This window comes from Pseudophryne corroboree, chromosome 1 (assembly GCF_028390025.1).
Source record: "Pseudophryne corroboree isolate aPseCor3 chromosome 1, aPseCor3.hap2, whole genome shotgun sequence".
NCBI lineage: Eukaryota > Metazoa > Chordata > Amphibia > Anura > Myobatrachidae > Pseudophryne > Pseudophryne corroboree.
Genome location: NC_086444.1, coordinates 559725757 through 559751583, shown reverse-complemented (window position 1 = coordinate 559751583; position 25827 = coordinate 559725757). Strand labels below are relative to the sequence as shown.

General features: G+C 47.5%; 1 protein-coding gene across 3 annotated transcripts in view; it reads left to right on the top strand.

The window, feature by feature from the left end:
- FSD1L (fibronectin type III and SPRY domain containing 1 like) overlaps positions 1-25827 on the top strand; it is a 240097-nt gene that overhangs the window by 84505 nt on the left and 129765 nt on the right. For all 3 annotated transcript variants that reach the window (XM_063914148.1, XM_063914147.1, XM_063914146.1), the window contains exon 7: positions 21551-21760. In XM_063914148.1, the coding sequence (XP_063770218.1) occupies positions 21551-21760 (210 nt within the window). The remainder of the gene's footprint in view (positions 1-21550; positions 21761-25827) is intronic.

The following is a 25827-nucleotide window of genomic DNA, read 5'->3' as shown; positions in this document are numbered from 1 at the left end:
CCACAAGGAAGGTGGGCTCATCTTGGGCGGCTGCCCGAGAGGTCTCGGCATTACAACTCTGCCAAGCAGCTACGTGGTCAGGGGAGAACACGTTTGTAAAATTCTACAAATTTGATATCCTGGCAAAAGAGGACCTGGAGTTCTCTCATTCGGTGCTGCAGAGTCATCCGCACTCTCCCGCCCGTTTGGGAGCTTTGGTATAATCCCCATGGTCCTTTCAGGAACCCCAGCATCCACTAGGACGATAGAGAAAATAAGAATTTACTTACCGATAATTCTATTTCTCGGAGTCCGTAGTGGATGCTGGGCGCCCATCCCAAGTGCGGATTATCTGCAATACTTGTACATAGTTACAAAAATCGGGTTATTATTGTTGTGAGCCATCTTTTCAGAGGCTCCGCTGTTATCATACTGTTAACTGGGTTTAGATCACAAGTTGTACGGTGTGATTGGTGTGGCTGGTATGAGTCTTACCCGGGATTCAAAATTCCTCCCTTATTGTGTACGCTCGTCCGGGCACAGTACCTAACTGGCTTGGAGGAGGGTCATAGGGGGAGGAGCCAGTGCACACCACCTGATCCTAAAGCTTTACTTTTTGTGCCCTGTCTCCTGCGGAGCCGCTATTCCCCATGGTCCTTTCAGGAACCCCAGCATCCACTACGGACTCCGAGAAATAGAATTATCGGTAAGTAAATTCTTATTATAATCTGGACACTGGATCAGGTGAGTATAATTTTATTCACAGGTACACGTGGATTCTACTTGGACAAGTGGACAGAGGTCGGCGTGTGAACATAGGTAAGTATGTGTGTGTGTCGACATGTGTGAAATAAAGTTTTACTCTCACGGTGTGCGTGTCCTGTTTTTATTTGGGTATTTTTTTCCCAGTAGAACTACAGGTACCAGCGGGCCCGTTTTTCTCCCGCATGCTGGTACTTGTGGTTCTCCAAGTACCAGCTTGCGGGGGAGGCTTGCTGAAACTTGTAGTACTACTGGAAAAAACAATATTCTTTAAATTTTCTCAAGGCTATCAGCCCCCCATCCGCAGCCCTTGGATTGGTGGGACAGCCTCGGGCTTCACCCCTGGCCCTTGGGTGGCTGGGGGGGGGACCCCTTGATTGAAGGGGTCCCCACTCCCCCAGGGTACTCCGGCCAGGGGTGACTAGTTGGATATTTAATGCCACGGCCGCAGGGCGCTGTATAAAAGTGACCCCCGGCTGTGGCATTATCTGTCCAGCTAGTGGAGCCCGATGCTGGTGTAAAAAATACGGGGGACCCCTACTCTTTTTGTCCCCCGTATTTTTTGCACCAGCACCAGGCGCAGAGCCCGGTGCTGGTTTTAAAAATACGGGGGATCCCCTGTCATTTCCTCCCCTGGATTTTTAGAACCAGGACCGGCTCGAAGAGCCCGAGGCTGGTTATGCTTAGGAGGATGGACCCCACGCCATTTTTTTTCTGATTTTTACCATTCCATTTAAAAAAAAAAAAAATAATAAAAAATAATATTTTTAAAAATATATAAATAATACTTGTGCCTCCAAAATAGACAAACCAAGTACCTAATCCCTTCTAATATAAATAGATATGCTATTACCAATAAAAAAAACACCAAAAAAAACATGTTTTTAATTTTTTTTATTAGATTCCGCCACCAAAGTGTGGCGGATTGAAAATGACGAATTTACTGTCTAAAAGCACTGTTGTCGAATTTCCAAACTTCAATTGAATATACTTTTGGCGAATTGCCGCATTTGTACCATTGCAGAAATGTCGCATTTGACAAATGTCGAATTTCAAAAAGTCGAATTTGGAAAGTCCGGTTTTTTTGACGGAAAGTACTGAATTGCATTGTCGAATTTTTTTTTGGGCGAAAATGTCCCGTTTTTCGACATTTTCGGGAATTCGACCGCAATTGCATATACCCCATGATCTTTTGCAGATTTCAGAGTTGATAGTACATGGGACATTGTTATAGGGACAATCCTGTTAATTTTTTCTAGTGAGGTCTAAAAATTATAATACCTGGTAATGACTGAAAGAACTACTATTACAAAAATTAAATGACTTTATAATCAAAGTTTAATATCTCAAAAGAAAACTGTATAAATCTGTAACTCTTATACTCACAACATACTTGGTTTAGTGTTAATAGCAAATAGATTTGTTGGACATCTGTATGTACAGGAATAAGGATGTAGCAGAGTTTCTGTACACACAAGCAGATGCCTTACAATTATGTACTTAACTAGTGGAGTGGTTTTATTGAAGTAAAGCAGGTACAGCTGTACTCACTGTTATACACACTGGTAGATATAGCTTGGCCAGAGCAGGGTGTCATGCAGTTCACCAGCTGGCAAAAGTATGTAGCTTCTGGCCATCGGTACAGGATGCTGGAACATTGCAGGTTTCACTAGAGCTCAGTGGAAGACTATTATTTTCCAATGTGGTACTCCTCACACTGTCCCAAGATGCCTCCGCACATGCTTAGTAATAGCCTTGGCGGCCATCTTGGCACAGGGAATGAAGCCCCCTCGGAGTAGCAACATGCAGTCTGCATAGTATCAACTACACTTTCAACAGGATTAATATCTCCATTCCTATTGATAGGATGGGCTGCTACTTATTATTCAGGCTGAAATGTGTGGGCTCGTCAAGTACAACAGATTTGTATTTCACAACACTTGTTAAATGTATCACAGAAAACTTTAGTAACAGGTTGTACAGTAAATGGAGTTTAGATCACTGGTAAAGAACATGACAGTGATGCTTTCTGGAATATGCATAGTCCTGGCACACAAGTTCATTAATAATGCTGTAATGTTGCTGACTCCTTGTGTAACCAAAAGATCAGGTAATACTTTAGCTTAGGGGTATTAAACATGCAGACCTCCAGCTGCAGTGGAACCACACATCCCAGCATGTACATGGGCAGACTAGACTAATCTGCTGTCAAATTCTATGTTTCTATGACCTGCCAACGTTTTAGCATGCCTTAATATCAAAACTGTAGCTGGCCAACATGGGATGTGTAGTTCCACAGCAGCTGGAGGGCCATATTGTTGCGTACCACTGCATTAGCTGATAAAAGTTGTTTTAAAGTTTACTTGTTCATCAGTGATAGATACTGTAAAAGGTGCCGTGCCTTACACTATGTGTCACCAGCCAGTCATTATCTACAACTAACTCACCCAGTGAGTTTGGAGCATTTATATTTTAATTTTGTGAATTTAAGTGTGCTGACATTTGCTGGCCTAGAAATTTCCAACCATTGATTAAAATCAAGCTTCACTAGCAGCCACTTAAATAATTTATTATGTTTTTGCCCGATGATCTCACAGTTTGTGTTCTGCAGGATTGCCTTTGTTTATGCTGAAACTGTAGAATGGCTATGTCTTTATCCTTCTCTATGCTACAATTGACATCACAGCTATTTAGTATTATTATTACCATCATTAGTAATATTATTACTATATTAATATTTCTCTAACGTCCTAGTGGATGCTGGGGACTCCGTCAGGACCATGGGGAATAGCGGCTCCGCAGGAGACAGGGCACAAAAGCAAGCTTTTAGGATCACATGGTGTGTACTGGCTCCTCCCCCTATGACCCTCCTCCAAGCCTCAGTTAGGTTTTTGTGCCCGGCCGAGAAGGGTGCAATCTAGGTGGCTCTCTTAAAGAGTTGCTTAGAAAAAGTTTTTAGGTTCTTTATTTTCAGTGAGTCCTGCTGGCAACAGGCTCACTGCATCGAGGGACTTAGGGGAGAGATTTTCAACTCACCTGCGTGCAGGATGGATTGGATTCTTAGGCTACTGGACATAGCTCCAGAGGGAGTCGGAACACAGGGCTCGCCCTGGGGTTCGTCCCGGAGCCGCGCCGCCGACCCCCCTTGCAGATGCTGAAGATGAAGAGGTCCGGAACCAGGCGGCAGAAGACTCTCAGTCTTCATCAGGTAGCGCACAGCACTGCAGCTGTGCGCCATTGTTGTCAGCACACTTCACACAGCGGTCACGGAGGGTGCAGGGCGCTGGGGGGGGGCGCCCTGGGCAGCAATGTATAATACCTGTATGGCGAAAAATACATCACATATAGCCCTTGAGGCTATATGGATGTATTTAACCCCTGCCAGATATCTAAAACTCCGGAGAAGAAGCCCGCCAAAAAGGGGGCGGGGCCTATTCTCCTCAGCACACAGCGCCATTTTCCCTCACAGAAAGGCTGGTGGGAAGGCTCCCATGATCTCCCCTGCACTGCACTACAGAAACAGGGTTAAAACAGAGAGGGGGGGCACTGATTTGGCGATATGTATATATATTAAAATGCTATAAAAGGAACACTTATATAAAGGTTGTCCCTGGATAATTATAGCGTTTTGGTGTGTGCTGGCAAACTCTCCCTCTGTCTCCCCAAAGGGCTAGTGGGTCCTGTCCTCTATCAGAGCATTCCCTATGTGTGTGCTGTATGTCGGTACGTGTGTGTCGACATGTATGAGGAAAATATTGGTGAGGAGGCGGAGCAAATTGCCTGTAATGGTGATGTCACTCTCTAGGGAGTTGACACCGGAATGGATGGCTTATTTATGGAAATTACGTGACAATGTCAACACGCTGCAAGCCGGTTGACGACATGAGAGGGCCGGCGAACAAATTAGTATCTGTCCAGGCGTCTCAAACACCGTCAGGCGCTGTAAAATGCCCATTTACCTCAGTCGGTCGACACAGACCCAGACACGGACACTGATTTCAGTGTCGACGGTGAAGAAACAAACGTATTTTCTTTTAGGGCCACACGTTAAGGGCAATGAAGGAGGTGTTACATATTTCTGATACTCCAAGTACCACAAAAAAGGGTATTATGTGTGAGGTGAAAAAACTACCTGTAGTTTTTCCTGAATCAGATAAATTAAATGAAGTGTGTGATGATGCGTGGGTTTCCCCCGATAGAAAATTATTGGCGGTATACCCTTTCCCGCCAGAAGTTAAGGCGCGGTGGGAAACACCCCTCAGGGTGGATAAGGCGCTCACACGCTTATCAGAACAAGTGGCGGTACCATCTACGGATAGGGCCGTACTTAAGGAGCCAGCTGATAGGAGGCTGAAAAATATCCTAAAAAGTATACACACACATGCTGGTGTTATACTGCGACCAGCGATCGCCTCAGCCTGGATGTGCAGAGCTGAGGTGGCTTGGTCGGATTCCCTGACTAAAAATATTGATACCTTTGACAGGGACAGTATTTTATTGACTATAGAGCATTTAAAGGATGCATTTCTATATATGCGAGATGCGCAGAGGGATATTTGCACTCTGGCATCAAGAGTAAATGCGATGTCCATATCTGCAAGAAGATGTTTATGGACACGACAGTGGTCAGGTGATGCAGATTCCAAACGGCACAAAGATGTATTGCCGTATAAAGGGGAGGAGTTATTTGGGGTCGGTCCATGGGACCTGGTGGCCAGGGCAACTGCTGGAAAATCCACCGTTTTTTACCCTAAGTCACATCTCTGCAGAAAAAGACACCGTCTTTTCAGCCTCAGTCCTTTCGTCCCTATAAGAGTCATATCTGCCCAGGGATAGAGGAAAGGGAAGAAGACTGCAGCAGGCAGCCCATTCCCAGGAACAGAAGCCCTCCACCGCTTCTACCAAGTTCTCAGCATGACGCTGGGACCGTACAGGACCCCTGGATCCTACAAGTAGTATCCAAGGGGTACAGATTGGAATGTCGAGAGGTTTCCCCCCTCGCAGGTTCCTGTAGTCTGCTGTACCAATGTCTCCCTCCGACAGGGAGGCAGTATTGAAAACAATTCACAAGCTGTATTCCCAGCAGGTGATAATAAAATTACCCCTCCGACAACAAGGAAAGGGGTATTACTCCACACTATATTGTGGTACTGAAGGCTAGGTGAGACCTATTCTAAATCTGGAAAATTTGAACACTTGCAAGGGTTCAAATCCAGATGGAGTCACTCAGAGCAGTGATAGCAAAGAACAAGGGGACTATATGGTGTCCCGGGACATCAGGGATGCTTACCTCCATGTCCCAAAATTTGCCTTTTCTCACCAAGGGTACCTCAGGTTCGTGGTACAGAACTGTCACTATCAGTTTCAAGACGATGCCGTTGGATTGTCCAAGGCACCCCGGGTCCTTACCAAGGTAATGACCGAAAGGAGGATTCGTCTTCAAAGAAAATGGACGACCTCCTGATAAGAACAAGGTCCAGAGAACAGTTGGAGGTCGGAGTAGCACTATCTCAAGTAGTTCTACGACAGCACGGGTGGATTCTAAATATTCCAAAACCGCAGTTGTTCCGACGACACGTCTGCTGGTCCTAGGGATGATTCTGGACACAGTCCAGGAAAAGGTGTTTCTCCCAGAGGAGAAAGCCAGGGAGTTATCCGAGCTAATCGGGATCCTCCTAAAACCAGGAAAAGTGTCAGTGCATCATTGCACAAGAGTCCTGGTAAAAATGGTGGCTTATTACGAAGCGCTTCCATTCGGCAGATTTCACGCAAGAACTCTTCAGTGGGATCTGCTGGACAAATGGTCCGGATCGCATCTTCAGATGCATCAGCGGATAACCCTATATCCAAGGACAAGGGTGTCTCTCCTGTGGTGATTACAGAGTGCTCATCTTCTAGAGGGCCGCAGATTCGGCATTCAGGATTGGATGCTGGTGACCACGGAGGCCAGCCTGAGAGGCTGGGGAGCAGTCACACAAGGAGTGTGATCAAGTCTGGAGAATTCTCTCCACATAAATATACTGGAGCTAAGAGCAAATTTATAATGCTCTAAGCTTAGCAAGACCTCTGCTTCAAGGTCAGCCGGTATTGATCCAGTGGGATAACATCACGGCAGTCGCCCACGTAAACAGTAAGGGCGGCACAAGAAGCAGGAGGGCAGTGGCAAAACTGCAAGGATTTTTCGCTAGGCGGAAAATCATGTGATAGCACTGTCAGCAGTGTTCATTCCGGGAGTGGACGACTGGGAAGCAGACTTCCTCAGCAGGCACGACCTCCACCCGGGAGAATGGGAACTTCATCGGGAAGTTTTCCGCATGATTGTGAACCGTTGGGAAAGGCCAAAGGTGGACATGATGGCGTCCCGCCCGAACAAAAAATGGGACAGGTATTGCGCCAGGTCACGAGACCTTCAGGCGATAGCTGTGGACGTCCTGGTAACACCGTGGGTGTAACAGTCGGTGTATGTGTTCCCTCCTCTGCTTCTCATAACCAAGGTATTGAGAATTATAAGACATAGAGGAGTAAGAACTATACTCGTGGCTCCGGATTGGCCAAGAGGGACTTGGTAACCGGAACTTCAAGAGATGCTCACAGAGGACTAATGGCCTCGGGAGCTAAGAAGGGATTTGCTTTCAGCAAGTACCATGTCTGTTCCAAGAGGAACCGTGGCATCGGCCTTTAAGAAAGGACCTGCTCCAGCAGGGACCTTGTCTGTTCCAAGACTTACCGCGACTGCGTTTGACGGCATGGCGGTTTGAACGCCGGATCCTAAGGGAAAAGGCATTCCGGAAGAGGTCATACCTACCCTGGTCAAAGCCAGGAAGGAGGTGACCGCACAACGTTATCACCACATGTGGTAAAAATATGTTGCGTGGGTGAGGCCAGGAAGGCCCCACGAAAAAATTTCAACTAGGTCGATTTCTGCACTTCCTGCAAACAGGAGTGTCTATGAGCCTCAAATTGGGGTCCATTAAGGTTCAAGTTTCGGCCCTATAGATTTTCTTCCAGAAAGAATTGGCTTCAGTTCCTGAAGTCCAGACGTTTGTCAAGGGAGTATTGCATATACAGCCCTTGTGTGCCTCCAGTGGCACCGTGGGATCTCAACGTAGTGTTGGGATTCCTCAAATCATATTGGTTTGAACCACTCAAATCTGTGGATTTGAAATATCTCACATGGAAAGTGACCATGCTGTTGGCCCTGGCCTCGGCCAGGCGATTGTCAAAATTGGCGGCTTTGTCTTACAAAAGCCCATATTTGATTTTCCATTCGGACAGGGCAGAACTGCGGACTCGTCCCCAGTTTCTTCCTAAGGTGGTGTCAGCGTTTCACCTGAAACAACCTATTGTGGTGCCTGCGGCTACTAGGGACTTGGAGGACTCCAAGTTGCTAGACGTTGTCAGGGCCCTGAAAATATATATATATATATATATATATATATATATATAATTCCAGGATGGCTGGAGTCAGAAAGTCTGACTTGCTGTTTATATTGTAGGCACCCAAAAAGCTGGGTGCTCCTGCTTCTAAGCAGACTATTGCTCGTTGGATTTGTAGTACAATTCAGCTTGCACATTCTGTGGCAGGCCTGCCACAGCCAAAATCTGTAAATGCCCATTCCACAAGGAAGGTGGGCTCATCTTGGGCGGCTGCCCGAGGGGTCTCGGCTTTACAACTTTGCCGAGCAGCTACTTGGTCAGGGGCAAACACGTTTGCAAAATTCTACAAATTTGATACCCTGGCTGAGGAGGTCCTGGAGTTCTCTCATTCGGTGCTGCAGAGTCATCCGCACTCTCCCGCCCGTTTGGGAGCTTTGGTATAATCCCCATGGTCCTGACGGAGTCCCCAGCATCCACTAGGACGTTAGAGAAAATAAGATTTTACTTACCGATAAATCTATTTCTCATAGTCCGTAGTGGATGCTGGGCGCCCATCCCAAGTGCGGATTGTCTGCATTACTTGTACATAGTTATTGTTACAAAAAATCGGGTTATTATTGTTGTGAGCCATCTTTTTTAGAGGCTACTTCATTGTTATCATACTGTTAACTGGGTTCAAATCACAAGTTGTACGGTGTGATTGGTGTGGCTGGTATGAGTCTTACCCGGGATTCAAGATCCTTCCTTATTGTGTACGCTCGTCCGGGCACAGTACCTAACTGAGGCTTGGAGGAGGGTCATAGGGGGAGGAGCCAGTACACACCATGTGATCCTAAAAGCTTGCTTTTGTGCCCTGTCTCCTGCGGAGCCGCTATTCCCCATGGTCCTGACGGAGTCCCCAGCATCCACTACGGACTATGAGAAATAGATTTATCGGTAAGTAAAATCTTATTTTAATCTAGTATTTCATTTCAAGTGTATCATTTATCAGATCCTCCAAGTCCTTGAAGCCTCAGAAGGTTCACACTTTGCTGTCATATGCTTTACTACTTCTCTCCTGTTTCTTTGTACACACCTTTTGCAATCACTCAGCTGATCAGGATAAACGCTCCCGGTCCACCATGTAGTGTGTATCCAGCTAGACCATATATGACCCCGTACACACTGAGCTAGAAGTAGCTCAGTGTGTACAGTCTTCTATGGGATTGGGAGGTCGCCATCTAAAAGATTAAATGGCACATAAGATGTAACCTCCCGATCCAACAGTTGAAGGAACGTTTTAAGCGATTTATAGGCTGACGCTCTTTCAAACATATCTATACAATCATGGGGGCCGATTAGCTGATCACAGGTGATCAGGCCGAAGATTGTATAGGCGTGTATGTAGCTTTAGGCATAGCTGTAGATAAAGAATCTCCCCCCGTGATCTTTAAAGTCATCCTTACATCAGGTTAGCAGCACAACTGCTGCTTTGCCAATTTGCTGTAAATTAGGAGAGAAGTTATTTTATATAGGAGAGTAGTTTAGTTTAGTAACAGTGAATTGGGCAATGAGCGCATATACGGTGAGTAAAGCACCAGATGTAATCTTAATTTTGTGAATTTGCCTAATAGTAGATTTTACTATTTGGAAGTATTTCCTTTACTGGGATGGACCATTTAGTGTAAAACAGGTTAGCAATGATCTGTACTGCAGAAATTGTAATGCATTGTATGATTTTTTTCTCTTACGTCCTAGAGGATGCTGGGGACTCCGTAAGGACCATGGGGTATAGACGGGCTCCGCAGGAGACATGGGCACTCTAAGACTTTAGATGGGTGTGAACTGGCTCCTCCCTGTATGCCCCTCCTCCAGACCTCAGTTAGATCCTGTGCCCAGAGGTGACTGGATGCACTACAGGGGAGCTCTACTGAGTTTCTCTGAAAATACTTTTGTTAGGTTTTTTATTTTCAGGGAGCACTGCTGGCAACAGGCTCTCTGCTTCGTGGGACTGAGGGGAGAGAAGCAGACCACTTTCCTGGACTGATGGGCTCTGCTTCTTAGGCTACTGGACACCATTAGCTCCAGAGGGTCGGAACACAGGTGTCGTCCTTGCTGTTCGTCCCAGAGCTGCGCCGCCGTCCTCCTCACAGAGCCGGAAGATTGAAGCCGCGTAAGTATAGGAAGCAAGAAGACTTCAAAGGCGGCAGAAGACTTCAGATCTTCATGAGGTACCGCGCAGCGGTCGCGCTGCGCGTCATTGCTCCCACAACACACACAGGCACAGCAAGGGTGCAGGGCGCAGGGAAGGGGCGCCCTGGGCAGCAATTTTTACCTCACATAAGACTGGCACACCTATATAGATACTGAGGAGGCAGTATATAATAAATCCCCTGCCAGTATAATAAAAATAGCGGGACCGAAGCCCGCCGTCGAGGGGGCGGAGCTTGATCCTCCAGCACTAACCAGCGCCATTTTCTCCACAGCATGGGGCAGAGAAGCTGCTCCCGGACTCTCTCCTGCTGAACAAGTAACAGGGGGCAAGAACGAGGGGGGGCACATTTATTTGGTGCTAATTGTATATATAAAGCGCTGTACAGGCTGGGACTTTGTTTCAGTATCTAGTGGCGCTGGGTGTGTGCTGGCATACTCTCTCTCTGTCTCTCCAAAGGGCCTTATTGTGGGTCTGTCCCCATGTTCATATATCCCAGTGTGTGTGGGGGTGTCAGTACGTGTGTGTCGACATGTCTGAAGCGGAAGGCTCGTCTAGGGAGGAAGCAGAGCAGATGGTGGTATCTCCGCCGGCACAGCCGACACCTGATTGGTTGGACATGTGGAATGTTTTAAATGCTAATGTGGCTTTATTACATAAGAGATTGGACAAAGCAGAGTCCAAGGACAAAGCAGGGAGTCAATCCATGGCTTGTACTGTGTCACAAGACCCTTCAGGGTCCCATAAACATCCCTTTTCCCAGATAGCAGACACTGATACCGACACGGATTCCGACTCCAGTGTCGACTATGATGATGCAAGGTTGCACCCAAGAGTGGCCAAGAGTATTCAATATATGATTATTGCAATAAAAGATGTTTTGCATATCACAGAGGACCCCTCTGTCCCTGACACGAGGGTCTGCATGTTTAAGGAAAAGAAACCTGAGGTAACGTTTCCCCCATCTCATGAGCTGAACGCTTTATTTGAAAAGGCTTGGGAAACTCCAGACAAGAGACTGCAGGTTCCCAAGAGAATTATTATGGCGTATCCTTTCCCCTCAAAGGACAGGTTACGGTGGGAATCCTCGCCCACGGTGGACAAGGCCTTGATGCGCTTGTCCAAAAAGGTGGCACTACCGTCCCCGGACACGGCGGCCCTAATGGATCCTGCGGATCGCAGGCAGGAAACTACCTTAAAATCAATTTATGCGACTACGGGAGCCCTACTCAGACCTGCAGTAGCGTCGGCATGGGTGGGTAGCGCAATTGCAGCTTGGGCAGATAACTTGTCATTTGACATTGACACCCTAGATAAAGATAGTATTTTGTTGACCTTAGGTCACATCAAGGATGCAGCGTTATATATGAGAGAGGCTGCGAGAGATATTGGGCTTTTGGGTTCAAGAGCCAATGCCATGGCAGTTTCTGCTAGAAGGTCCCTGTGGACCCGTCAATGGACAGGTGATGCTGACTCAAAGAGCCATATGGAGGCTTTGCCTTACAAAAGTGAAGTTTTATTTGGGGAGGGCCTCGCGTACCTGGTTTCCACAGCTACCGCGGGTAAGTCTTCTTTTTTGCCTTACGTTCCCCCACAGCAGAAGAAAACACCTCAATATCAGATGCAGTCCTTTCGGTCTCATAAGTTCAGAAAGGGGCGTGGCTCTTCCTTCCTTGCCAGAGGTAGAGCTAGAGGGAAAAGAACACCAGCTACGGCTAGTTCCCAGGAACAAAAATCCTCCCCGGCCACTACCAAATCCACCGCATGACGCTGGGGCTCCGCTACGGGAGTCCACACTGGTGGATTGCACATCTTTGACTCGTCAGCCAAGTCTGGGTTCAGTCGGATTTGGATCCTTGGGTGGTCGAAATTGTATCCCAGGGCTACAAACTGGAGTTCGAAGATGTGCCTCCACACCGGTTTTTCAAATCGGCCTTGCCAACTTCTCCCCCAGAGAGGGAAATAGTTTCAGCTGCCATACAAAAGCTGTGTCAACAGCAAGTGATTATCAAGGTTCCTCTAGTGCAACAGGGGAAAGGGTTTTATTCAACCCTATTTGTGGTCCCGAAGCCGGATGGCTCGGTCAGACCAATTCTGAATCTAAAATCCCTAAACCTATATTTGAAGAGGTTCAAATTCAAGATGGAATCTCTCCGGGCAGTGATCTCCAGCCTGGAGGGGGGGGATTTTATGGTGTCACTAGGCATAAAGGATGCATACCTTCATGTCCCCATATATCCTCCTCATCAGGCGTACCTGAGATTCGCTGTACAGGATTGTCATTACCAGTTTCAGACGTTGCCGTTTGGGCTTTCCGCGGCCCCGACAATTTTCACCAAGGTAATGGCGGAAATGATGGTGCTCCTGCGCAAGCAGGGGGTCACCATTATCCCATACTTGGATGATCTCCTGATAAAGGCAAGATCAAGAGATCAGTTACTAAAAACACGGCTGGATTTTAAATCTACCAAAGTCGCAGTTGGTTCCGACAACTCGACTGTCATTTTTGGGCATGATTCTGGACACGGAAAAAAAAGAGGGTTTTTCTCCCAATGGAAAAAGCCCAGGAACTCCAGAACATGGTCAAGGACCTGCTGAAACCAAAAAGAGTGTCAGTTCATCAATGCACTCGAGTATTGGGAAAGATGGTGGCGGCCTACGAGGCCATTCCGTTCGTCAGGTTCCATGCGAGAACTTTTCAGTGGGACCTTCTGGACAAGTGGTCAGGGTCCCATCTACAGATGCATCGGAGGATAAGCCTGCTCCCCAGAGCCAGGGTCTTTCTCCTGTGGTGGCTCCAGAGTGCTCACCTTCTAGAGGGTCGCAGGTTCGGCATTCAAGATTGGGTTCTTGTGACCACGGACGCGAGCCTCCGAGGATGGGGAGCAGTCACACAAGGAAAACATTTTCAGGGAATATGGGCAAGCCAGGAGGCTTATCTACACATCAATGTGCTGGAATTAACGGCCATATACAACGGCCTGCAACAGGCGGAGAATCTTCTTCGCAACCTACCCGTTCTGATCCAGTTAGACAACGTCACAGCCGTGGCGCATGTAAACTGCCAGGGCGGGACAAGGAGCAGAGCAACAATGGCAGAAGCCACCAGGATTCTTCGCTGGGCGGAAAATCGTGTAAGCGCTCTGTCAGCGGTCTTCATTCTGGGAGTAGACAACTGGGAGGCAGACTTCCTCAGCAGGCACGATCTCCATCCAGGAGAGTGGGAACTTCATCAAGAGGTCTTTGTAGAGGTAACAAGTCGTTGGGGACTTCCTCAAATAGACATGATGGCGCCACGCCTCAACAGAAAGCTTCGGATGTATTGTTCCTGGTCGAGGGACCCTCAGGCAGTGGCGCTGGACGCCCTGGTGACACCGTGGGTGTTTCAGTCGGTCTATGTGTTCCCTCCACTTCCACTTATCTCAAAAATATTGAGAATTATAAGACGAACAGACAATACTCATTGTTCCAGATTGGCCTCTAAGGGCCTGGTATTCAGATCTTCAGGAAATGATCACAGAAGATCCGTGGCCTCTTCCTCCCAGGGAGGACCTGTTGCAACAGGGGCCCTGTGTGTTCCAAGACTTACTGCGGTTACGTTTGACGGCATGGCGGTTGAACACCAACTTCTAGCTAGGAAAGGTATTCCGGGGGAAGTCATCCCTTTTCTAATCAGAGCTAGGAAGGAGGTAACGGCGAAGCACTATCACCGTATCTGGAGGAAATATGTATCTTGGTGTGAAGCCAAGAATGCTCCTACGGAAGATTTTCAGCTGGGTCGTTTGCTCCATTTCTCTAACGTCCTAAGTGGATGCTGGGGACTCCGTCAGGACCATGGGGAATAGCGGCTCCGCAGGAGACAGGGCACAAAAGTAAAAGCTTTAGGATCAGGTGGTGTGCACTGGCTCCTCCCCCTATGACCCTCCTCCAAGCCTCAGTTAGATTTTTGTGCCCGGCCGAGAAGGGTGCAATCTAGGTGGCTCTCCTAAAGAGCTGCTTAGAGTAAAAGTTTGTTAGGTTTTTTATTTTCAGTGAGTCCTGCTGGCAACAGGCTCACTGCTACGAGGGACTTAGGGGAGAGAAGTGAACTCACCTGCGTGCAGGATGGATTGGCTTCTTAGGCTACTGGACACCATTAGCTCCAGAGGGAGTCGGAACACAGGTCTCACCCTGGGGTTCGTCCCGGAGCCGCGCCGCCGACCCCCTTGCAGATGCCGAAAAGTGAAGAGGTCCAGAAACGGCGGCAGAAGACTCTTTAGTCTTCATAAGGTAGCGCACAGCACTGCAGCTGTGCGCCATTGTTGTCAGCACACTTCATAGCAGCGGTCACTGAGGGTGCAGGGCGCTGGGGGGGGGCGCCCTGGGCAGCAATGATAGTACCTTATTCTGGCTAAAAATACATCACATATAGCCCCTGGGGGCTATATGGATGTATTTAACCCCTGCCAGGTCTCAGAAAAACGGGAGAAGAAGCCCGCCGAAAAGGGGGTGGGGCCTATTCTCCTCAGCACACAGCGCCATTTTCCCTCACAGAAATGCTGGTGGGAAGGCTCCCAGGCTCTCCCCTGCACTGCACTACAGAAACAGGGTTAAAACAGAGAGGGGGGGGCACTTATTTGGCGATATGTATATATATATTAAAATGCTATAAGGGAAAAACACTTATATAAAGGTTGTCCCTGTATAATTATAGCGTTTTTGGTGTGTGCTGGCAAACTCTCCCTCTGTCTCCCCAAAGGGCTAGTGGGGTCCTGTCCTCTATCAGAGCATTCCCTGTGTGTGTGCTGTGTGTCGGTACGTGTGTGTCGACATGTATGAGGACGATGTTGGTGAGGAGGCGGAGCAATTGCCTGAAATGGTGATGTCACTCTCTAGGGAGTCGACACCGGAATGGATGGCTTATTTAAGGAATTACGTGATAATGTCAACACGCTGCAAGGTCGGTTGACGACATGAGACGGCCGGCAAACAAATTAGTACCTGTCCAGGCGTCTCAAACACCGTCAGGGGCTGTAAAACGCTCATTTACCTCAGTCGGTCGACACAGACACGGACACTGACTTCAGTGTCGACGGTGAAGAAACAAACGTATTTTCCTTTAGGGCCACACGTTACATGTTAAGGGCAATGAAGGAGGTGTTACATATTTCTGATACTACAAGTACCACAAGAAGGGTATTATGTGGGGTGTGAAAAAACTACCTGTAGTTTTTCCTGAATCAGATAAATTAAATGAAGTGTGTGATGATGCGTGGGTTTCCCCCGATAGAAAATTATTGGCGGTATACCCTTTCCCGCCAGAAGTTAGGGCGCGTTGGGAAACACCCTTTAGGGTGGATAAGGCGCTCACACGCTTATCAAAACAAGTGGCGGTACCGTCTCCAGATAGGGCCGCCCTCAAGGAGCCAGCTGAGAGGCTGGAAAATATCCTAAAAAGGTATATACACACATACTGGTGTTATACTGCGACCAGCGATCGCCTCAGCCTGGATGTGCAGCGCTGGGGTGGCTTGGTAGGATTCCCTGACTGAAAATATTGATACCCTTGACAGGGACAGTATTTTATTGACTATAGAGCATTTAAAGGATGCATTTCTATATATGCGAGATGCACAGAGGGATATTTGCACTCTGGCATCAAGAGTAAGTGCGATGTCCATATCTGCCAGAAGATGTTTATGGACACGACAGTGGTCAGGTGATGCAGATTCCAAACGGCACATGGAAGTATTGCCGTATAAAGGGGAGGAGTTATTTGGGGTCGGTCCATCGGACCTGGTGGCCTCGGCAACAGCTGGAAAATCCACCTTTTTTACCCCAAATCACATCTCAGCAGAAAAAGACACCGTCTTTTCAGCCTCAGTCCTTTCGTCCCCATAAGGGCAAGCGGGCAAAAGGCCAGTCATATCTGCCCAGGGATAGAGGAAAGGGAAGAAGACTGCAGCAGGCAGCCCATTCCCAGGAACAGAAGCCCTCCACAGCTTCTGCCAAGTCCTCAGCATGACGCTGGGGCCGTACAAGCGGACTCAAGTGCGGTGGGGGGTCGTCTCAAGAGTGTCAGCGCGTAGTGGGCTCACTCGCAAGTGGACCCCTGGATCCTACAAGTAGTATCCCAGGGGTACAGACTGGAAATTCGAGACGTCTCCCCCTCGCAGGCTCCTGATGTCTGCTTTACCAACGTCTTCCTCCGACAGGGAGGCAGTATTGGAAACAATTCACAAGCTGTATTCCCAGCAGGTGATAATCAAAGTACCCCTCCTACAACAAGGAAAGGGGTATTATTCCACACTATATTGTGGTACTGAAGCCAGACGGCTCGGTGAGACCTATTCTAAATGGGAAATCTTTGAACACTTACATACAAAGGTTCAAATCAAGATGGAGTCACTCAGAGCAGTGATAGCGAACCAGGAAGAAGGGGACTATATGGTGTCCCTGGACATCAAGGATGCTTACCTCCATGTCCCAAATTGCCCTTCTCACCAAGGGTACCTCAGGTTCGTGGTACGGAACTGTCACTATCAGTTTCAGACGCTGCCGTTTGGATTGTCCACGGCACCCCGGGTCTTTACCAAAGTAATGGCCAAAATGATGATTCTTCTTCAAAGAAAAGGCGTCTTAATTATCCCTTACTTGGACGATCTCCTGATAAGGGCAAGGTCCAGAGAACAGTTGGAAGTCGGAGTAGCACTATCTCAAGTAGTTCTACGACAGCACGGGTGGATTCTAAATATCCAAAATCACAGCCATTTCCGACGACACGTCTGCTGTTCCTAGGGATGGTTCTGGACACAGTCCAGAAAAAGGTGTTTCTCCCGGAGGAGACAGCCAGGGAGTTATCCGAGCTAGTCAGGAACCTCCTAAAACCAGGAAAAGTGTCAGTGCATCATTGCACAAGAGTCCTGGGAAAAATGGTGGCTTATTACGAAGCGATTCCATTCGGCAGATTCCACGCAAGAACTTTTCAGTGGGATCTGCTGGACAAATGGTCCGGATCGCATTTTCAGATGCATCAGCGGATAACCCTATCTCCAAGGACAAGGGTGTCTCTCCTGTGGTGGTTACAGAGTGCTCATCTTCTAGAGGGCCGCAGATTCGGCATTCAGGATTGGATGCTGGTGACCACGGAGGCCAGCCTGAGAGGCTGGGGAGCAGTCACACAGGGAAAAAATTTTTCCAGGGAGTGTGATCAAGTCTGGAGATTTTTCTCCACATAAATATACTGGAGCTAAGGGCAATTTACAATGCTCTAAGCTTAGCAAGACCTCTGCTTCAAGGTCAGCCGGTATTGATCCAGTGGGACAACATCACGGCAGTCGCCCACGTAAACAGACAGCGCGGCACAAGAAGCAGGAGGGCAATGGCAGAAAATCATGTGATAGCACTGTCAGCAGTGTTCATTCCGGGAGTGGACAACTGGGAAGCAGACTTCCTCAGCAGGCACAACCTCCACCCGGGAGAGTGGGGACTTCATCGGGAAGTCTTCCACATGATTGTGAACCGTTGGAAAAGACCAAAGGTGGACATGATGGCGTCCCGCCTGAACAAAAAACTGGACAAGTATTGCGCCAGGTCAAAAGACCCTCAGGCAATAGCTGTGGACGTTTCTGGTAACACCGTGGGTGTACCAGTCGGTGTATGTCTTCCCTCCTCTGCTTCTCATACCCAAGGTATTGAGAATTATAAGACGTAGAGGAGTAAGAACTATACTCGTGGCTCCGGATTGGCCAAGAAGGACTTGGTACCCGGAACTTCAAGAGATGCTCACAGAGGACTCATGGCCTCTGCCGCTAAGAAGGGACTTGCTTCAGCAAGTACCATGTCTGTTCCAAGACTTACCGCGGCTGCGTTTGACGGCATGGCGGTTGAACGCCGGATCCTAAGGGAAAAAGGCATTCCGGAAGAGGTCATTCCTACCCTGGTCAAAGCCAGGAAGGAGGTGACCGCACAACATTATCACCACATGTGGCGAAAATATGTTACGTGGTGTGAGGCCAGGAAGGCCCCATGAAGAAATTTCAACTCGGTCGTTTCCTGCATTTCCTGCAAACAGGAGTGTCTATGGGCCTCAAATTGGGGTCCATTAAGGTTCAAATTTCGGCCCTGTCGATTTTCTTCCAGAAAGAATTGGCTTCAGTTCCTGAAGTCCAGAAGTTTGTCAAGGGAGTACTGCATATACAACCCCCTTTTGTGCCTCCAGTGGCACTGTGGGATCTCAACGTAGTTCTGGGATTCCTAAAATCACATTGGTTTAAACCGCTCAAATCTGTGGATTTGAAATATCTCACAGGAAAAGTGACCATGCTGTTGGCCCTGGCCTCGGCCAGGCGAGTGTCAGAATTGGCGGCGTTTGTCTCAAAAAAGCCCATATCTGATTGTCCATTCGGACAGGGCAGAGCTGCGGACTCATCCCCAGTTTCTCCCTAAGGTGGTGTCAGTGTTTCACCTGAACCAGCTTATTGTGGTACCTGCGGCTACTAGGGACTTGGAGGACTCCAAGTTGCTAGATGTTGTCAGGGCCCTGAAAATATAGTTTCCAGGACGGCTGGAGTCAGGAAAACTGACTTGCTGTTATCCTGTATGCACCCAACAAACTGGGTGCTCTTGCTTCTAAGCAGACGATTGCTAGTTGGATGTGTAGTACAATTCAGCTTGCACATTCTGTGGCAGGCCTGCCACAGCCAAAATATGTAAATGCCCATTCCACAAGGAAGGTGGGCTCATCTTGGGCGGCTGCCCGAGGGGTCTCGGCTTTACAACTTTGCCGAGCTGATACTTGGTCAGGGGCACACCCTGACTGAGGAGGACCTGGAGTTCTCTCATTCGGTGCTGCAGAGTCATCCGCACTCTCCCGCCCGTTTGGGAGCTTTGGTATAATCCCCATGGTCCTGACGGAGTCCCCAGCATCCACTTAGGACGTTAGAGAAAATAAGAATTTACTTACCGATAATTCTATTTCTCGTAGTCCGTAGTGGATGCTAGGCGCCCATCCCAAGTGCGGATTGTCTGCAATATTTGTACATAGTTATTGTTACAAAAATCGGGTTATTATTGTTGTGAGCCATCTTTTCAGAGGCTCCGCTGTTATCATGCTGTTAACTGGGTTCAGATCACAGGTTGTACAGTGTGATTGGTGTGGCTGGTATGAGTCTTACCCGGGATTCAAAATCCTTCCTTATTGTGTACGCTCGTCCGGGCACAGTATCCTAACTGAGGCTTGGAGGAGGGTCATAGGGGGAGGAGCCAGTGCACACCACCTGATCCTAAAGCTTTTACTTTTGTGCCCTGTCTCCTGCGGAGCCGCTATTCCCCATGGTCCTGACGGAGTCCCCAGCATCCACTACGGACTACGAGAAATAGAATTATCGGTAAGTAAATTCTTATTTTTCTACAGACAGGAGTGGATATGGGCCTAAAGTTAGGCTCCATTAAGGTGCAGATTTTGGCCTTATCTATATTCTTTCAGAAGGAATTGGCTTCTCTCCCAGAAGTCCAGACTTTTGGAAAGGGATTGCTTCACATCCAACCTCCTTTTGTGCCCCCAGTGGCACCGTGGGACCTTAACGTGGTGTTACAGTTGCTTATATCACACTGGTTTGAACCTCTTCAAACAGTTGAATTAAAATTTCTCACTTGGAAAGTGGTCATGTTGTTGGCCTTGGCATCTGCGAGGCGGGTGTTCGAATTGGCGGCTTTGTCTCACAAGATTTTTCATGTGGATCGAGCAGAGTTGAGGACTCGTCCTCAATTTCTGCCTAAAGTGGTTTCGTCGTTTCATATGAACCAACCTATTGTGGTGCATGTGGCTACGGGTGACTTGGAGGATTCCAAGTCCCTTGATGTAGTCAGGGCCTTCAAAATTTATGTAGCCAGGACGGCTCGGGTTAGGAAAACAGAGGCACTGTTTGTCCTGTATGCAGCCAACAAGGTTGGCGCTCCTGCTTCTAAGAAGACTATTGCTCGCTGGATCTGTAACACGATTCAGCAGGCTCATTCTATGGCTGGATTGCCGTTACCAAATTCGGTAAGGGCCCATTTCACTAGGAAGGTGGGCTCTTCTTGGGCGGCTGCCCGAGGCGTCTCGGCATTACAGCTTTGCCGAGCAGCTACTTGGTCGGGTTCAAACACTTTTGCAAAATTCTACAAGTTTGATACCCTGGCTGATGAGGACCTCATGTTTACTCAATCGGTGCTGCAGAGTCATCCGCACTCTACCGTCCGGTCTGGAGCTTTGGTATAAACCCCATGGTCCTTACGGAGTCCCCAGCATACTCTAGGACGTAAGAGAAAATAAGATTTTAAACCTACCGGTAAATATTTTTCTCCTAGTCCGTAGAGGATGCTGGTCGCCCATCCCAGTGCAGACAAATTCTGCAAGGCTTGTGTATAGTTGTTGCTTACATAAGGGTTATGTTACAGTTGAGATCAGTCTCTGGCTGATGCTGTTTTGTTCATGCTGTTAACTGGTTTAGTATATACCATGTTGTACGGTGTGTATGGTGTGGGATGGTATGTATCTCGCCCTTAGATTAACAAAAATCCTTTCCTCGTACTGTCCGTCTCCTCTGGGCACAGTTCTATAACTGAGGTCTGGAGGAGGGGCATAGAGGGAGGAGCCAGTTCACACCCATCTAAAGTCTTAGAGTGCCCATGTCTCCTGCGGAGCCTGTCTATACCCCATGGTCCTTACGGAGTCCCCAGCATCCTCTACGGACTAGGAGAAAAAGATTTACCGGTAGGTTTAAAATCTTATTTTTTGTAAGATAAAAAAACAACAGGTATGTTTATAAGTACAAATTACTTGCCACCATAGAGTCTCCAGTAAAAACAAAACATTAGAACAGTGGTTCTCAAACTGTGTGCCGTGGCACTCTGGGGTGCTTCAGGACACTTGCAGGGGTGCCTTGGATTGGTGTTCCAGGACCAATTTAAGTTATTTATGGTCCATGTGATAGCCAGAACCAGTGCTGGTGGCTGCCAATTATAAAATATGTGGACAAACAGAAGTGAATCCTGTCCCTCACCACATAACTGACCCTAAGGATGACATATAAACACAATTTAATTAATTTATAATTCTTTATAAATTTATCAATTAGAAACTTTTGGCCAAGGGGTGCCATGGAATAATATTCTGATACACTAGGGCGCCGTGACTTAAAAAAAAGTTTGGAAACCACTGCATTAGAACATTTTACATAGTGGTAACATCCCAATTTATTTCTTTCTTTATTCCTTTAGTTCCCAAAGCACCAGAGATTGATCCAGCGGATTGTATAGTGGCTGACAATTGTGTGACAGTGGCTTGGCGAATGCCAGAGGATGATAACAAAATCGACCATTATGTACTGGAACATAGGAAAACAAACTACGACGGACTTCCAAGACTTAAAGATGAGAGATGCTGGGAAATGGTTGATCAAATAAAGGGAACAGAGTACACACTCACTGGTAAGTGTAACGTAACTAGTCTTCAGGGTCAACAGCTATGTGCTGAATATAAACAGTGTTGTGATAGGGCTATTTATTAAGGTGTACAAAGCGGGATTTAGTCATTAGGATGGCATTCATCATGTTGACATCATAATGTCAACACTTATGATGTCTGTATAGTTAAAATGTCAAAAGTTATAGGTTGCGATCAGCAGGGAATCACTATGATGCGCTGGGGAGCAGCCATATTAGTCGGATCACCCTCCCCACAATATGGAAACGTTAAAGGAGAAATAAAACGTACTGCTCACCTATCGTTTGTTTGTCTGTGTGTGTTGACTAAGAAAGAGGGAAAAAAAGGTTATTTTAAACTCACTTGGTTTTGGAGCAGATGTGACTTGTCACCTTTTGGCTTAATCCATCATACAATGGTGGTGACCAAACGAGAAACTAGGATTTTTGTCTGTTAAATGTGTATTCTAAAAACAATTCATATTATAATGTAGCATAAGTATACAAACAACAAATAATACTAGCGTAACATTAAAAAAAGCCTTACTGTGGGATCCACAGTCCTTAGTAAGAATGCCTCAAGGACAGCCGGACACCCCCATACAAACATCCAGGTCTTTTCCACTGACAACCACTGTGCAAATGGTGAAGTAGGCGGCGGTGTACCCATCACTACTAACGTTGAACACAGTTGAGTCCCAGACGGGACCACCCTACCCCCCCAAATGGCACTGTGCCTTAATCCATCCCAGAGGTCTATTTACTAAGCTTTGGACAGAGATAAAGTGGGTGGAGATAAAATACCAGCCAACCAGCTCCTAATTGTCCTTTTTGAAACCCATCCTGTGACATGGCAGTTAGGAGCTGATTAACTGGTACTTCATCTCCTTACACTTTCTCTCTCTCTCTCTCTCTCTCTCTCTCCAAGGCTTAGTAAATAGACCCTATAGTCTCTTACTGAGGACTGCAGCTACCGGAGTTAGGCGTTTGGCTCAGTACCTACCGGAAGGGTTGCAACTGCAGAAAGGGTCCCTGCAACTATTGCAGAGTTTTGGGTCAGACTCACCCAAGTTTTAACCAGAGCGAAATCAACATCCCAGAAACATACAGATTTCCAACTGGGACTCCACACCAAGTAATCAGATGAATGAGTGCATGACCCAATTGAACTCTCATCTGGACACCGGAGCATAAGACGTTGACTTTACCTGCATTCCTTCCCCCACCCCCCCACCCTCATTTTGTGTAGGCAAATATCCTAGTTTCTTGTTTGGTCACCGCCATTGTTTGATGGCTCGAATACCAAGTGAGTTTAAAACCACTTTTCTCTTACATCCTAGTGGATACTGGGGAACTGTACTTTTTTTTTTATTATTCAATAAGTTTTTTATTGATTTTCAAAACATACAAACAAAAAAACAACGTATGCAATAACGTTACAGAGTGTAAAATACGAATTATGTATGTATAAACAGTCAATAAAGAAAAATTGCAAACAGCATCAAAATATACAAGAGTGGTGTGATCTCTTATTATTAACCCATAAAGTAGTTTCAGAAATGGTGACCAGACGTTAGTGCGTTACAGAGACACTGATTAAGTGGAGAAGATAACCACCTATCCCACACTTTATAAAAAATTTCCGGGGCCTTCCTAGAAATATAGACACATTTTTCATGGGACACAACGGAAATTCACAAGCGGGATCCACTGATTAATATCAGGGCCTGTAGTCGCCATCCAAGAGCGTGCTATCAATACTTTGGCCAAAGCACATAAATTAAAGATGTATCTTCTAGAAAGTACATCCAGTATCTCCTCATTTAACACTCCAAGGATACACACAAGGGGGGTAAACACATCAGAGGGGATCCCCGTAGAATTTATTATCTGTATCACCGCTTGCCAGAAGGCTTGTACCACCTGACAAGACCACAAGAGATGCCAGAAGGTACCATCTGAGGAGGCACACTTCAGTAGTGTTCACTCTAGGCTGTTTTAGCAGGGCGCCGCACCCTGCCCGTTTTTTAGCAGGCAAAACCCGCGCTGCCCCTTTTGCGGCGCCCTGCTAGAACAGCCGCCCGCTTCCTGCCCTCCCGGCGTGTATAGTTGCCGTGCGCATGCGCGCGGCATCCATTCACGCATTGGGAGAGGGCTGGGGGAAGCGGGCACGCCCCCAACAGTGACGTCACCGGCCACAGACGCTCTCTATAGTAGCGTCTGTGGGCCGCGCCGTCCCCTAAAATGACGTATGCGTGGCCACGCCCCCTAATTTGCATGGCCGCGCCCCCGTTTCGGGGGCGTGTGCGGCGAAGCACATGTGCCCCCGGGGTCCGGCGCCCTGCCCCTTTTCACTCCTAGAGTGAACACTACTTCAGGCACCTAAAGTCACCCCGTCCTGCTATGTTAGCGAGCCGGATGGGGGTAATATAGACTCGATGGAGTATAAATAAGTGTATTTGTTGGAAGGGAGCCGAGGTGGTAGCTATACGCGAGGCCCCCAAAGCCTCTTCCCATGTGTCTAAAGTAACAGGGCCCAAATCAACTTCCCATTTGGACTTAAGGTGAGGGAGACTACCAGAATGATGGGCACTGAGCAGCGCAAAGGGTAGAAACAGCCCCGGATTTTACAATATTAGTCAAAAGCAGGTGAACAGGTAATGTCTGAAGGAGAGGTGGAGCAGCACTGAACTGAGATGCGCATGCGTGACGAAGCTGAAGATATCGATAATAATATGATGTGGCTATGTTAAACTCCACTTGTAGTTGTCCAAAAGATTTAAGTGTACCCGAGGAATACAGGTGATTAAGAAAACAAATACCCCAGCGCCCCCACACCGACCCCATTTGTAAGTAAGCGAAATGAGGAAAGGCACGGGTGTAGGTCAGTGGAGTGTCAGGGTCCCATCCCTCCCCCCCGCAAAATAAAATGTACCTGCCTCCATACCATAATAGCCTGTTTAACAAGCGGCATCGTGAGGAGAGTAACATTGTCACTCAGTAAAAGCTGTAGTGGTGACAGATTCGTCCTATATACTGATAGTACACTGGAGATTAATGTATCCCCAGAGGGGCTGGTAACCCAGGAAATTAGATGAACTTACTGAGCCGCCAGGTAGTAGAATCTAAATTTGGGAAGGGCAAGACCAGCTGAGCCACGGGGCCTAGTTAGAGTATCTAATTTAATCCGAGCCCTACGGTTGGACCAAACTAGTGAGGATAAGAGACCATCTATAGTAGCAAATAACTTCTGGGGGAGGTAGACAGGGGAATGCTGGAGGACATAAAGCATTTTAGGTAGTACAACCATTTTAATTAAGTTAATTCTACCTGTGACAGTGAGTGGCAATTTACCCCATACCCTAATACGAGACCGTAGATAGTCCAATTGTGGACGTATATTCAAGTCAGTAAATTGTGAAGACTGGTTAGTAATCCATACACCCAAGTATTTAAGAGAGTCCAACCAGCAAAGCGGCAGGTCCCCGGGGGGCAAGCAGGACAGTGGCCTCTAGGCGGAAGGATGCAAGACTTGTCCCAGTTAATGGACAAACCAGAGAATCGCCCAAAAGTATCAATTATTTCCAAAACATGAGGCATAGTAGTGGAATAATGAGATATAAATAAGAGAATGTCATCTGCATAAAGAGCAATTTCTCATACGTTCTAGAGGATGCTGGGGTCCACTTCAGTACCATGGGGTATAGACAGTTCCGCAGGAGCCATGGGCACTTTAAGACTTTTCAAGGGTGTGAACTGGCTCCTCCCTCTATGCCCCTCCTCCAGACCTCAGTTTTAGAAATGTGCCCAGGCAGACTGGATGCACTCCAGAGGAGCTCTACTGAGTTTCTCTGAAAAGACTTATGTTAGGTTTTTTATTTTCAGGGAGAACTGCTGGCAACAGTCTCCCTGCTTCGTGGGACTGAGGGGGCAGACGTAGGAACCAACTTCCTAAAGAGTTTCATGGCTCTGCTTCTGGCTGACAGGACACCATTAGCTCCTGAAGGGAACTGAATGCTAGCCGTGCCTAGATGCTCACACCCACAGCACGCCATCACCCCCTCACAGAGCCA